This window comes from Crocuta crocuta, unplaced genomic scaffold (genome assembly GCF_008692635.1).
Source record: "Crocuta crocuta isolate KB4526 unplaced genomic scaffold, BGI_CrCroc_1.0 scaffold177, whole genome shotgun sequence".
Taxonomy (NCBI): domain Eukaryota; kingdom Metazoa; phylum Chordata; class Mammalia; order Carnivora; family Hyaenidae; genus Crocuta; species Crocuta crocuta.
The window spans coordinates 3240451-3254432 of NW_027531880.1; the positions used below are offsets into that span (position 1 = coordinate 3240451).

The 13982-nt window shown below is 48.9% G+C and overlaps 1 protein-coding gene across 1 annotated transcript in view; it reads right to left on the reverse strand.

The window, feature by feature from the left end:
- Positions 1–2797: 2797 nt before the first annotated feature.
- IKBKB (inhibitor of nuclear factor kappa B kinase subunit beta) overlaps positions 2798–13982 on the reverse strand; it is a 74855-nt gene continuing 63670 nt past the window's right edge. Inside the window, exons 16-23 of the mRNA XM_077773112.1 lie at positions 13827–13888; positions 12643–12752; positions 11207–11256; positions 11000–11099; positions 10646–10793; positions 8322–8449; positions 5164–5254; positions 2798–4146 (exon numbers count right to left, since the gene is read on the reverse strand). Coding sequence (XP_077629238.1) covers positions 4081–4146; positions 5164–5254; positions 8322–8449; positions 10646–10793; positions 11000–11099; positions 11207–11256; positions 12643–12752; positions 13827–13888 — 755 coding nt within the window. The 3' untranslated portion in view covers positions 2798–4080. The remainder of the gene's footprint in view (positions 4147–5163; positions 5255–8321; positions 8450–10645; positions 10794–10999; positions 11100–11206; positions 11257–12642; positions 12753–13826; positions 13889–13982) is intronic.

Genomic DNA, 13982 nt, shown 5'->3' on the forward strand with positions numbered 1-13982 from the left:
TCCCAAAGTTTTGGGATGGGTCCTAAATCTAACAAGTGTCCTTATAAAGACAGGAGAGATTTGACAAATGGAAAAGGAGGCAACGTAACCACATATGCACAAACTGGTCAGATGTACTGATATACCAAAGATCACCTAGAGCCATCAGAAGCTGGAAGAGGAAACGAACATATCTCCCCTAGAAATTTGAAGGGAGTGTAGCCATACCAGCATCTTGATTTCTAACTTCTGGCCTCTAGAACTTCTAGAACTGTGAGAGAACACATTTTTGCTGTTTTAAGCCACCCAGTTTGTGGAAGTAGAACGCTGCTATAACAAATACCTAAGTACGTGGAAGTGGCTTTGGAATTAGATAATGGATGGAGACTAGAAGAATTCTGAGGTGTATGATAGAAACAGCTCGGGTTACCTTAGACTCCTGGTAATAAAAACAGGCATTAAAGACATTGATGAGGGCTCAGAAGGTGAAAAGCATGGTAGAAAAATCTTGTATCATCTTACTGAACACATACATCATTGACAGAATGTTGGTAGAAATAGGAATGTTACTTGACTGAACTGTGTTCTGCCATTATGTGGAAAGCGAAACTTCTAGGCAATGAACCTGGATGTTTAGCTGCAGAGATTTCCAATCAAAGCACGTAACGTGAGGGTGTAACCTGATTTCTCCTTGTTGCTCATAGTAACACGCAAAAGGAAGGAAATAAATTGAAGAAAGGACTGTAAGGAAAAAAAAAAAAAGGACCAGCACTGGATGATTTGCAAGGCCCTCAGCCTATTCAGATTGCAAAGNACAAACTTTTGTTGAAGAGATTATGTGTGTGACTCACAGACCCACCCAATCATCGCCCCAGAAGCCAGGGCTAGAGATGGGGTTGTCTAACGGCATGGACTCTCAGGACACACATAGGAGACCCACAAAAGTTCTGAAACTATCACAGAAACCAGCTCGGATGGGAGGGGCCAGAGAGAGGATGAAAAGGGATGCCTGTTGGACTTCCCAAACTCTGCAGGCAGGGAACGGTTGATAGAGTCACTCAGTTGTAAACATGTGCTAGCCTTCAAGAAAAAGAATGATTCAGAGAGCAGGGCCATGGATACAAACAGAGGCTGGAGGAATGGGAACAGAAGCAGAGGCCCATGAGTCATTGTGGGCACGGACTCAAGAGGCCTATGGAGCTGGCTTGGGCCCAGTGGGTGGAGCCTCAAGCGACGGAGAATTATTCTCAAGACTTGAAACCTAATGGAATTTGCCAACTGGATTTCAAGCTAGCTTGAGACTGATAACTCCTTTATTCCTTTCAACATCTTCCTTTTGGAATGGGAATGTCTATTACATGTGTATCTCACCATTGTATTTTGGAAGCAGGTACCTTGTTTTCTAGTTTCACAGGTCCACAGATAGAGGACTTTTGAGCCAGGATGGATGAGGCCAAGTCTCAAAAGTGACGAAGATGATGAAATTCAGGACTTCTGGGCTGATGACATTTAGGTTGTGGTTGTGGACTTGGTTCTGTAATGGGTTGAGACTTTGGGGAATGTTAGGATGGGGTAAATGTCTTTTACGTGTGGGCTGAGCATGAATTTCGAGGGGCTAGGTAGACTTCAGTGGGTCAAGTGGTGCCCCTCTGCTAGAAGAAGTGTCCGCACCCAAAACCCCTTACGTGGCAAAACACGTGATTAAATGAAGGGTCTTGAGAAGAGCTTATCCTGGATTATGCCGATCAGCCCTAAACTCAATCACAGGGACTCTAATAAGAGGCACACAGGAGAGAGTTGACAGAAGATGAAGGGGCAATGCGACCGTGGAGGCAGAAATGCAGCCACAAGTCGAGGACCCCCTGGACTCCCTAGAAGCTGGGGGAAACAAGTAACAGAATCTCCCTGGAGCCCCTGGAGGAAGCGCTGTCCTGTCAGCATCTTGCTTCCAGACTTCCGGCCTCCAGAACTGGGAGAGCACAGACTTCTGGTTCTGTGGTCCTCTGTAACAGCTGCTCTGGGCATCTCAGACCACTAGAGGGAGCCAGGTTCTTCAGTTGTGCCCGCTGGGTGGCTTCTCCAGCACCCACTTGGGGACAGATGAGGCGAAAGCAAAGCCAAGGGGGCTCCCCACCATGTCCTTCCTCAGGTCCAAGATCCCTAGCTGGTCTGCCGCCTTCTACCTTTCAGAGTCTTCCTCTATTTGCTTGTATATAAGGTTGACAGGTTTCAGCTATACTTAAAGGGAGGAATAGGGGAACGTACATCTACCATATCATTTTGGAAGTGCAAGTCCTACCTACATGGTTTTCACTTTTTTAATCAATTAGCATATTCCAGTTAGTCTTTTTATTTAATATTTTAAAAAAAGTTTTAAAGTTTATTTATTTGTGTGTGTGTGTGTGGGGGGGTGACAGAGAGGGAAAGAGAGAACCCCAAGCAGGCTCCGCACTGTCAGCACGGAGCCCGATGTTCGGCTCGAACTCACAAACCAATGAGATCATGACCTGAGCCAAAACCAAGAGTCGCTTAGCCCACAGAGCGACCCAGGCGCCCCTATGTTAGCCTTTTTAAACCGTTGCTTTGGTGATGTTATCTGCTTGCTAAAATTCTTCAGTGCCTATAAAATAAGCCCGTAACCCTTAGTCTCGCATTCCTTGCCTCCCCAGTCTGGCTCCGTTGCGGCCTCCCTTTCTGGTCTCACTTCCCACTAGGCTCCTCACCAGTGTTTCCAAAATCATGCTGCATCAAATGTTACACTCACACGGGGCAGGGGGGCGGGGGCGGGAGATCTGTCAAAGGCATTTGGTCAATAGACTTACACAGTTAAGCCAGTTTATTATTAAAGGACTCTCAGAAACTTTACTACGCCAGTGTACAATGTGAATCTCCCAGAGGCAATTAAAGCGTGAGGCATTTCCTAAACTTACTTGACCATGAAACCCTTTGTACCGTTTCCATGGAAGCTAGTTTGTAAAACCCTCCAATTCCAACTTTCTTCTCTGACCACACTCGCCTATTGGTGATCATCCAAACACATTTTGTTTTCCTGCTTTCACATAAAGAACTTCTGTGAAACGCCACGGAAGCAGTGATGGTGCTAGGACACCATCTGATCCAGGCACGGTTCTATTTTATAACATTTTCCGTGAAGCCAGTTTTTCAGTTCCGAAGTCCTGACCATAAATATTGCCAAAAATGGGTTGTGGAACCCGGTAGAAATGTTCGAGTCATGTTACAAAACATAGAAGCTATTTTTTAAATAAGTCAATTTAATAATACTGCTAGATGATCCGAGAAGCAGGTGCTCCCCTGGCCCACCACCACCGCACACAGATGTGTCTGAGCAGAGATGGGGTGGGCACAGCCGTCTTTTCTTCTTCCCTTCTTCCGCAGGATAACGCGCTCCCGGATAGCCTCCGGACCCGAAGGAAGGAAACTGCTCCCTGAGCCGGCGCTAGCAAGTCACTCTGTGGCTTTAAGGGCTGCGGGTGGGGAGAGCCGGCATTCACCTACGACCTGGCTGACCTGGCCGAGGGGGCACAGTCACCTAAGTAGTGGGTAAAAGGGAAACTTTAGCAGCAGTGAAATGAAAAGAGGAAGAGACAGGATGGGGATTGGGGCCAGGCCAAGTCTACGATTTAAAAGTCTGTTTAGTTCCAAATCCAGACGAAACATCAGCTGTGGGGACAGGCAGATCAGGGCCTCTGGAGATCAGGAGGGCTCAGGAGAGGGCAGGCAGACCCCAAGCGTCCTCCACAGTTTGTCCCGGAAGAGGCACGTTAGGCAATTGTCCAGTGGTCTGTGGGGAAAGTACTTTAAGAACTTTTTTCAGACCAGAGGAGGCAGCTGCAGGGCTCGTGCCTGGCAGCGGTGTTTGCTGAGCCTCTGCGACGCAGGACTCCCAGTGTGCAGACAAGTTGCTGGCAGCGCCCGCGGAGGACCCTAGCCCTGGCCCGCGGTGAATGTCACAGCTCCTGGGGAAGCGAGAAGATCTCTGTCTGGGTGCCGAAGACTGCTGGGACATCGTGACGGCAGGAGCCACCGTGCGAGGGCCTTGGGGCGGGCAGCCCCATCGGGTGGTCAAGGCCACCCACGCAGTCAGGAGGCCTGTTCCAGGCTATTCTGCTCTTCTTCTTCCGTCTGTAACCAGCTCCAGTCTAGAGACTGAAAGTCAACAGGCATGTTAAAAATACAGTGGCCACCAATAACCTTGGACTGCTTGTCTTCCTCAGGAGGCGACCAGCACGATTTAGAAGGAAATTTAAGTCCTCTCGTTAGTCACAGTCTTGTTACTGCAAGGTACTCTCAAGCTAAAGCTACACTTCCACAGCCGTATGGGAACTTTCCTTCGGCCTAGCTTGAAGCCCCCCAGATTCCGTGACTATGGAAACTAGACAGGCAGTTTTAGTACCAGCTGAGGCTCACGGCACTTCTCACTGTGGGCAGGTGGTACCAAGAGCTAACCTCAGCTCGCAGTTTCCAAGCCTACCTGATGAAATGGCCTGATAAGACTTCCTTTTCCTCTGGTAGAAGTGCAAAACACATGCTGTCAGGAGGAGGAATAAAAGATAGAGAAAGCCCCAAACCAGAGACGGACACTTGGATAAATAAGAAGTGATTACAATTAGTTAGCGACATCCCCTCGGATTCTTCGGGAAACTGAGAAGTTAGGGAGAGGCTAGAGGGTCACTGTATTGGCAGGAAAGGGCCCTTTAAAATCTGAGGAATGGCTCAGAGGCTTTGCCGTAAAATGTACCTGTATCTTGACTAGTTTTCGTCAGGTTAGCTTCCCTATAACTAGTAGTGCTGACTGCTAAGCTCTGAGCTCCTGAGAGGCGGGGCTGTGACTGGTCCATGTTTTAGCCCCAGTCTGGCACAGCACTCCATACACACAGACAGTCAGCAGAGTTACAGAAACCGCAGGGAGAGGGAGACCTTCTCAGAATGACGTCCCCTCCCTTATCAAAATTAAGTGTTACGAGGACTGAATGAAATAGTGCCCGTAGAGGACTTGTACCCATTCAATAAGTGTTAGCATCACTATGAATAACAAATCTGTGTTAGAAAAGCATAAGCATATATGGAGATGGAGGAGACGCTGGATTGCCTTTGCATTTTCTTTCTCTGGTTTGCCATGGAGAGAAAGGACATGGAATAGGTGGGATTCACGTGGGCCATTACCCTTAAGCTCTGGTCCTGTTCTTTGATGGTGTCTTGCATCGCATTTTCTAGCTGGGTGCAGAGGCTGTGCGCTTCAGCCACCAGCTCTTCACTAAGGAAAACGAGCAAATTATTAGAAGATGGCCAACGTGAATTTTCAGAGACGATGCTACAGAGATTTTGACAAGGTTTTAAAAATGAAATTACAATCATTTTGATGCTGAGTGTCGTAAAGCACCGTGTCATTGACCAGTAATCTCATTCACAGTTAAGCACTTTTCAGAAGCCCACCCTCAGCCATAAGCGTTACCGTTCACAGTGTGAAAGAGTGAGCAGATCTCTTTTTAACAGAAAAGTTAGGAGTAAATTCAGACAACTGAACTGAATTCTCTCCAAATTGCCAAAATCTAAAGATATCTCACAAATCACCTGTTTTCCAGTTTCTGAAATAGAAAAGAAATACACAGACCAAGTAATTTCACCATTTCTATAGTTCCTTGAGATCTGTGAAAAAGCAAGTTCTGGGAACCGATTTCTTTTAATCTGCTCTCTCTTTTCCAGGGTAAGAAATGTACCTGTCATGAATGGCCGTAGGGAGAAAGGGAAGAGTATAATAAGCCACTGTCCTATTTTAACCTCAGCTCTAGGACATGGACAGACAACCTGTGCTCCCGGGATGACTCTTCCAGAGCTTTGAGGAACCATCGGAGGGAACACGGCAAATCCAGGAAGACAGGGCCCTGGACCTCCACTCACCTTGCAAAGTATGACACTCTGATGGAAGGAACACAGGCCACCTTTCTGCTCAGCCTCTTCCACGAGCTACTAACTAGGTTGGAGGCTCAGGGCTAGCCCCAAAGGACAACGTAAGAGGCACTGGGCCTGGTTTCTATCCTCAAGCTCACAGTAGGTTGGGGAGAGAATTAAGAATCTAAGGTCACGTACGATTAAGGACCACAACAGTATAGTCTACGAGTTCCCCCAAGCACAGGAACAGGATTTTTATTTTGTTTTGTTTCTAAAGCTTATTTTGAGACAGAGAGAGAGAGAGAGAGAGAGAGAGAAATGAATGGAGGAGGGGCAGAGAGAGGGGGACAGAGGATCTGTTGAGAGAACCTGACGTGGGGCTCGAACCCACAAACTGTGAGATTGTGACCTGAGCCAAAGTCAGACACTTAACTGACTGAGCCACCCAGGCGTTCCAGAACAGGATTTTTAAAACAACTTTTCTTTGGCCGCCTTTCTTTGGTTCTTCTGTAGTAGAGTATTGCCTTTTGGCGTGTGGGAGCCAGGAGTGAAAGCCGTATTCAGGATGGGATCTGATGTATATTAAGTGCCGAGGAGAGCACTGTACTTCCTGTGATTCATGAATTTCCCATAAGGCATTTTATTAACTGCCACCCTCTCCTTTTATCCCCCAAGGCTGTCTTTTCTCTTTTTCATTAAGTAAATATATCAATTAATAGGGTATTAAATGTCTGTGTAATAGTCAAGTATGTATACTCCTGAATTGTTTTCCTGATAATTTTCATTAATGAAAAGACCTTTTATTTTCAGTAGGAGGTTCTTATCATGTACATTACAGAAAGCTTTTCAAAAAGTCATTTACGATTACCATTTTGGGGATACAAAAATACAGTAAGTGTTTGTGTGTGAGAGAGAGGGGGTGGGGAAAGAGACAATGAGAATGAAGTGATGAATCTGCAAGTCTCCACATTCTTGCCTCCTAATTTTCTGACATACTTGTTTATACTGATAATATCTGTGTAATCCTTGTAGAATAGTATTGTCTTATTTGACCTCCCTATTTCCTGTGCACGGAATAAAACTAACTGGTTTTGTAAAATATATATATAATTGAGATATAATTTAGATACCATAAAGTTCACCCATTTAAAGTGTATATAATTCGACAGTTTTAGTATATTTACAGAGTTACACGATCTTGACCATAATCTAGTTTTAGAACATTTTTATCATGCGAAAAGAAACCTTGTGCCCATTGTCAGTCACTTCCCACCCAAACTCCCACCTGCCCTAGGCAATCATTAGTCTATTTTCTAGGTCTACAGACTTGCCGGCACAAAGGATTTTATCCATCGCCGGGGCCGGAGACCCGACACATAGGAGATGCTGAAGAAGCTGCATGGGACTGAACTGGGAACAAAAACACCTACAGGCAGTCCAAGCAGAGAGCTGTGTGTGCGAGCGGCCAGGGCACTGGAGGAGAGGGAGGCAGATGTGTCCTGCGGGTGGAAGGACCTCCCAGGTCAGGACATCGACCGGCACGCGGAGGTTCTGGAACTTCAGAGCGCATCAGAAACCAGCCAAGGCTTCTGGAAGGCTGACTGCTGAGCCCCGCCGCCGAGCGGCTGATTCAGCATCTGCGTTCCTAACAAGCGCCCTGATGCCACTGATGCCGGTCTGGCTCAGACTTTGAGAAGCGCTGGGCCAGGGCAGGGAGTCTGTGTGGGGACGGGGGATTTGCCTGGACAGTGGCTCAGACGTGGCTGCAGCTGTCTGAAAAGTCTCAGGTTGAATCCTCTGAGGGAGGGGGAGGCCACAACTAGCTACTGGACAAAAAATAACTTGATCGAATGGTTTTCTGTGAAGACTAATTTGACTAGGGTGGGCCTGAAGCAGGACCGGATGGGAAGCAGGGAGGCCAAAGGCCTTGCAGGAAGGGCTGAAATGCTGTTCACCACCTCTGTGGCAGTGGCCTAGGTGACAGGAGGGGAAAGCAAGGGAGAAGAGGGGGATGAGGTGAGGCAGTGAGAGGAAAACCCTAATATGGTAACTCAGAGCGGTGGGAGGTGAGAGGGAGGAGGCAAGATGACTGAGGCGTGGCCAACAGGGCACCCCCTGTGGGAAGTCTGGTTCTGAACAACAGATGATGGCTGACGGGACTATGTAATAGCACGTGACTGACCAGCACCTTCAGTGTCCTCATTAAGCAATCAGTAATCCAATCCTTAGACAAGGCAACTACTTAGTTAACAAGTTGCAAGGACCTAGAGAGCAAAGTATCACACCTGCCTAGCATTTTAACAAACACAAAGAAACACACGCCCAAAGTCACTAGACAGATAAAATGCTCTATCAATGATAAACATGGCCATCCACTCCCATGACCTCCCGGTGCACCCAGGCCATCACACCGGCACCTTACAGTGACCTACCTTTTCTTGATGGACTCGGGTAAGCTGTTAGGGGCAGTGGAGGGCTGAGGCATCAGCTGACCGGAGTGACTGAGGCGAGCAGCATTCATGCTATCCGGGCTCCCACTCACAGGACCACGAACTTTGCTCTAAAGGACAAAGCCAAAAGAGAGTCAACAGAATTTTGGAGCAGAGGGATGATTCCAATTTTGCATTCACACCGTGGTATTTTCTCCTGAAACAATGGGTCACGAGACACTAGCTGTCCCTACAAAGTTTTAGTCAACATCCCTGCTCATGGCCACAGTCTGCATTTAGGCTTAGAAAATCTTTCCGCATCTATAGGTGTAATTTTTTTTTAATGTTTTAAAATGTCTATTTACTTTTGAGAGAGAGAGAGAGGGAGAGAGAGAGTGTGCGAGGGGCAGAGAGAGGGAGGCACAGAATCCAAAGCAGGCTCCAGGCTCTGAGCTGCCTGATGTGGGGCTTGAACTCACGAACCGTGAGATCATGACCTGAGCTGAAGTCCAATGCTTAACTGACTGAGCCACCCAGGCGCCCCTAGAGGTCTATTTTTTGATAGAAGATTGTAAGTACAGGGAGATTGGAATACCTATCTTTGTAAGCTTCATTCATTAGTTTGATTGCTTCACAAACTCTTATAAGGAAATTAAGGAGATGTCTTTGCAGCCTCAAATAGAAGACTGAGACATCTCAGAAGGTTCTAAGTGGCCTTCTGTCAATCGCACCATCTGTGGGACAGCTGAGAAGAAAACCAAGACGTCCTGACCTCCCAGCTGCTGCAGCCGCTCCGCCTCAGTCAAGATGTTAAGCCAGTGGCTCCTGCTCCAGCTGCTCGCACCTCCTCACACCTGCAGCCCGCAGATGACCTATGCCAACCTTCCCAGCACCTCGGGTTTCACCCCACCCCAAGTTTCCAGCCGAACTCTCATCTGTTGGCCTCATGTCTTTTCACAGACCCAGCGCCCGCCCTCCCCGTGGCCCACGGGTCTTCAATCCCGCTCAGCCTCACGAGCCACGGGACCCATCCTGGTTCCACATCCTTCCTTCCAGCTGACAGTCAAGGTCCGGCTGCGACCAGTCAGTCAAGTCCCCAGTTTTGCCCTGCTCATGGTCACTCGTGGAGGGACCCCACACCCACCTCCTCCGCTCAGCCTGGGCCTGCGGGAGAGCAGCCCTTCCACTGTCTCGTCCTGTGCACCCCCGGGGCTCTGCAACTCCAGCCCCTGGAGCGGCGCCCCCGCTCCGTGCCGAGGTCCGCCAAAGTCGCAGATCCGTTCCCCAGCTGCCGTGAGGGATTTCCCTAAAACCCAAATGTGACCATACCATTCCCATACTTAACTTCCTTTGACACGAGAGAGAAAAACAAATTCCGTAGTGTGCTCTCTGCCTTCGAAATAAAGTGTGGCCTGCATAAGCCGGTTCGCCTGCCTCTGCAATTTCATTCCAAACAACAGCCCTTCCCCCCCACACCACGCCACTCTGCGTGTAGCACCCGGAACACACCTACTCCTTCAGGCCTCCGTGCCTCTGACAGAGCGATGTCTGCATCCTGGAATGTCATCTCCGCCTACCCACCTGCATACCTCCTACTCACTCTTCTGTTGAAACAACACTTCCTTGTGAACGTTCCCTGAGGTTCCCACACCTCCAAGACTGAAGCTAACGTTCCTCCTTTGCATTCAGGCTATGGCTCATGCTCACAGCACTACGGCTGCTGATGAGCACTTCCGGTCCCGAATCTGAATTCACTTCCCTGCGTGTGCCCTTCACCAGATTCTCAGCTCATGGGCCGGGTAACACGCTTCTTTCCTCCTTTACCTCCGGTTTTCATCTCACTCCTGGGCACATGGTCAGCACTCAGCAAATGTCATGTGAATGCAGACGGCATTATCAGGCGTCACTGGAAATACCTCAACTTCCCTCTCCTTCCTGAAGCTTCTCTCCTTGTCATCTCTCCTTTTTTAACTTTCTCCCTTTCTTACAGGAGGAAACATTACTCATCCCTTCCCAAGGCCGATCCTTCCATGCATGCCCGTGAAGCTGATACCCCACTCCTCTCGGGACTGGGACACTCAACTGCCTCCTACCTCTCTGACACTGTGACTGTCCCAGCGCACCGTCTCCTGCCTGACCTACAAATATGCTCCAGTCCATGATCTTAAAAACACCATCCTTGCACCCTGCCTCCGCCATAAGCAACTATCTTCCCATTCTGTTCTTCGCTCTTAAACACCAAGGTGGTGACAGCAGCCTGGAGGTGGAAAGGCCCAGGAGGCTGGCGGGCCGGGGGCTGGGAGCCCGGCCGTGGGGGGCTCACTCACACAGGCGATCTTCAGGAGATTCCAGAGCTCCTTCTGTCGCTTCTCCTGAAGCCGGACGACAGTCTTCTCGTCTTCGTTCATTAAACTCACCACCTCTTCCACCTTGGGCAACAATTCCAGAGCCTTCTGCTTGCAAAGCACCGTTTTACTGTAAAGAATAAATGTGACAAACTCCAGTGGGATTGGGGGTAGAGAAAACAGGAGAACATAATCCCCGGAATTATGTATCCAACAGCAGCCATAGATAAATCGCCTTCAGGGTAAGCAAGTCAGAGGGCCGTGAGGAAATGGCCTCACACGGGGCCTCACCGCTTCCTGAATTCCACCCCGAAGTAGGGAAGCTGGGGCAGATACCTGAGCTGCGTATAAATCACTCGCACTTTCTTCTCAAAGCCTTGGATGGCCTGAAGGAGCAGCCGGACCATTTCAAGACTGTCACCATCAGTTCGCTGGTCTAGAAAGAGGAAAGGAGGCACACAGTTCCTCCAGAGGCTGGCAGCGAGTGCCAACGCCACACACAACAGAATGAGAACCGTGAGGCAGCCAGAATGCCCCACTTACCTCTGGGTTTCTCCCGAAGTCTCCTGTAAAGCTCCCTCGCTTGCTCTTCTCTGAAATACACAAAGGGGAAATTCTGTCAAGATGCTGAGGTCAAATAAGCACGTGTGGAACACTGGTTAGTCAATTCCTGCCCGTAGAATCACTGACTTAGAGGCAAGACCAGCACTACATCTTGACTGGAGGAAATTACTAACCCTGGTGATGCTATAGGTGACACCGAAGACGAGGAAATGGTGGCATTCATTATCAAAACTCACCCATCTCTCCAAGAGAGAGAATCTTTTTTTTTCTTTAAGTTTATTTTTATTTACTTTGAGAGAGAATGAGCAAGCAAAGGAGGGGCAGAAAGAGAGAGAGAGAGAGAGAGAGAGAGGGACTCATAAGCAGGCTCTGTGCTGTCAGTGCAGAGCCTGATTTGGGGCTCGAACTCACAAACTGTGAGATTATGACCTAGACTGAAACCAAGAGTCATATGCTTAACTGAATGAGCCACTCAGGTGCCCCTAATGAGAAAAATTCCTAAGAAAAGGAGTTTACACTCTGTCCCTTGGAATTTTCTGTCCACGTGGGTTCTGGAATGGTGATTCCAGCGCCATCACTGGACCTAAGCCTGGAGAACACGGGCCCCCCATGAAAACCCAAGCCCAAGGGCAGACACAAACTTCTATCCCTTTTCCACCTCAACACAGTGAAATCCGCTGACATTTCAGAGGTGACTTTCAGTTGAAAATTAAAGGAGAATAAAGGGTTAAATAACTCAAGAAAATACAGAATACGAATCATCAGGTTTCTGATGTTCGAGCTTCTGGTCCTGCGAATCCTGGTAGAGACTGCAGGATAGCACTCAGCCCCGTGGGAACTCCCATGAGTTTGAGGCAGCTCACGTCTCCCTCCCATCTGTGCTTTCCTTCAGGCGGGGGACTGCTTTGCCTGGGCACCTTATTACCTCCCAGAGCCAAGGCCAGATTCCTGATAAAGACTCAAATGAACAGTTTCCGAGTTCGAAATCTTAAGACCTGCTGGGCTCCTCTGTTCTACTTTCTGCTCTTTGAGCCACACCCGGGTGCGGGCGGGCTGCGCGAACAGTGACGTCTGATGCCATGGTTAAAGCTCCTTGCATCACAGGCTTTATAGCTGATGAACTCCTGCTCTATCTGAATCACCTGAATTGCTCTTTACAACTCTGTGAGGACGGACAAGTCTCAGCACTTGATAGATACGGAAATGAAGGCCGACAGTGATGGCGACTGGCCCTTGCTCATCTCTGGGACTCAGCTGGAACATGCCAAGACGCTTCGCCAGGGGATCACGCTCTATGGAATGGTCTCACAGAGCTTCTACGATACCACACTTGAGCCCTTATGTGATCCCAGCACACGTATGGAAGTCTGGCCCGGGCGTCTGTGGGTGTGGTCGGCCGCCCGGTCGGTACTCACAGGTCGTCCAGTGTGCCCCCCTGCTTCCGCCCCATGGGGCTCCTCTGCAGGTCTACGATGTCAGTCTGCAGTGCCATCATCCGCTCCACCAGGTGCTTCACCTCATTCTCCTGATGAAAAAGCTGTGCTGATGTCAACTGACGCAATAAGGGCGCTCTGAGATGCGAGCTTTGGGGGGAACACCTTCCAAACTCACCGAAGACTCTCACCTGACTGGCTAGAAGGGACAGAGACTCTGCAGTCAGAGGCCTGGGTGTGCATCTCGGGACTACCACTTTCTAGCTGTGCGACCCATGGGGAAAGCGCCTAACTCCTGAGCTGCAGTTTCCTCCGCCATAAAATAGGCTTCTAATGGGACCATTTTAGGAGTGAGATAAGATACAGTACGTAAAGTATCCGGCACGGTACCTGGCACGGAGAAGATGCCCAATGTACATTCCTTTCTCTGCCCCTGTCTACCCCAAAGCCATCTCACGTCAGGAGGCCTGGGCTCCTCTCTTTCAGAGATTCTGGATGTGAGTGCCAGGATGGGTTGGAGATATTGTCAGAGAAGGTACTACCTACATAACCTCCACTTTTAAGCACACACATATTAGTATCGATTTATAGAAACTGATGTTAAGACACAGAGGTGAAGGTCTCTACCCAAGTTCACAGAAGAAAATGGTAAAAAGTCCAGAAAAGGCCTTGGGGGCTTCGGTCTTCAATTTGCGTGAGGGTCACTAAGCCATACTTCCTTCCCTTCCCTCACAATTAACGTTTTTCAGTGGCACTTAATTTATGCTGTCCTAAAATATTATGCTTACACTTTTTCTTTCCTATGGATTTAGTGTCCCAACAAAACTAGGCAAACCGCCTGGCCTGGTGGGGTGTTGATCATTCATCTGAGGCCCTTTCTGATAGGAAGAGGCCTGGGCTTCCCGTAAGGGCACTTCCCGTTCTGTGCCTTGTTCAAATGCGCACCAGGTCTGTGCAGCAACTGCATCCACCACCGTGGGGCCCCCTTTACTGCCCACCGGCCTGGCCTCTTCCCAGCAAGTCCCAGCTAGGGTCAGAGAGCCTGGCGAGGACCACCTGATTCGGGACATACGAGATGGATCTGGTGTTCGAGGAGAGGGCGAGAAAAGGTTGTCGGAAGCCTCTCCCCGCTCGGTGAGAACGGGAAACTAAAACGAGTCTCCTACCCGCCCACAGAGCTCCACAGCCTGCTCCATTTCCCTCCAGGCCAGCAGCAGTTTATCTGATGCTGGAAAAAAAAATGTAGGGGAAAAAAAAAAAAAAGAAAAGCAAAATGAAAACACCACAAAACCAAAATAGAAACAAGCAACTCAATTATAAGA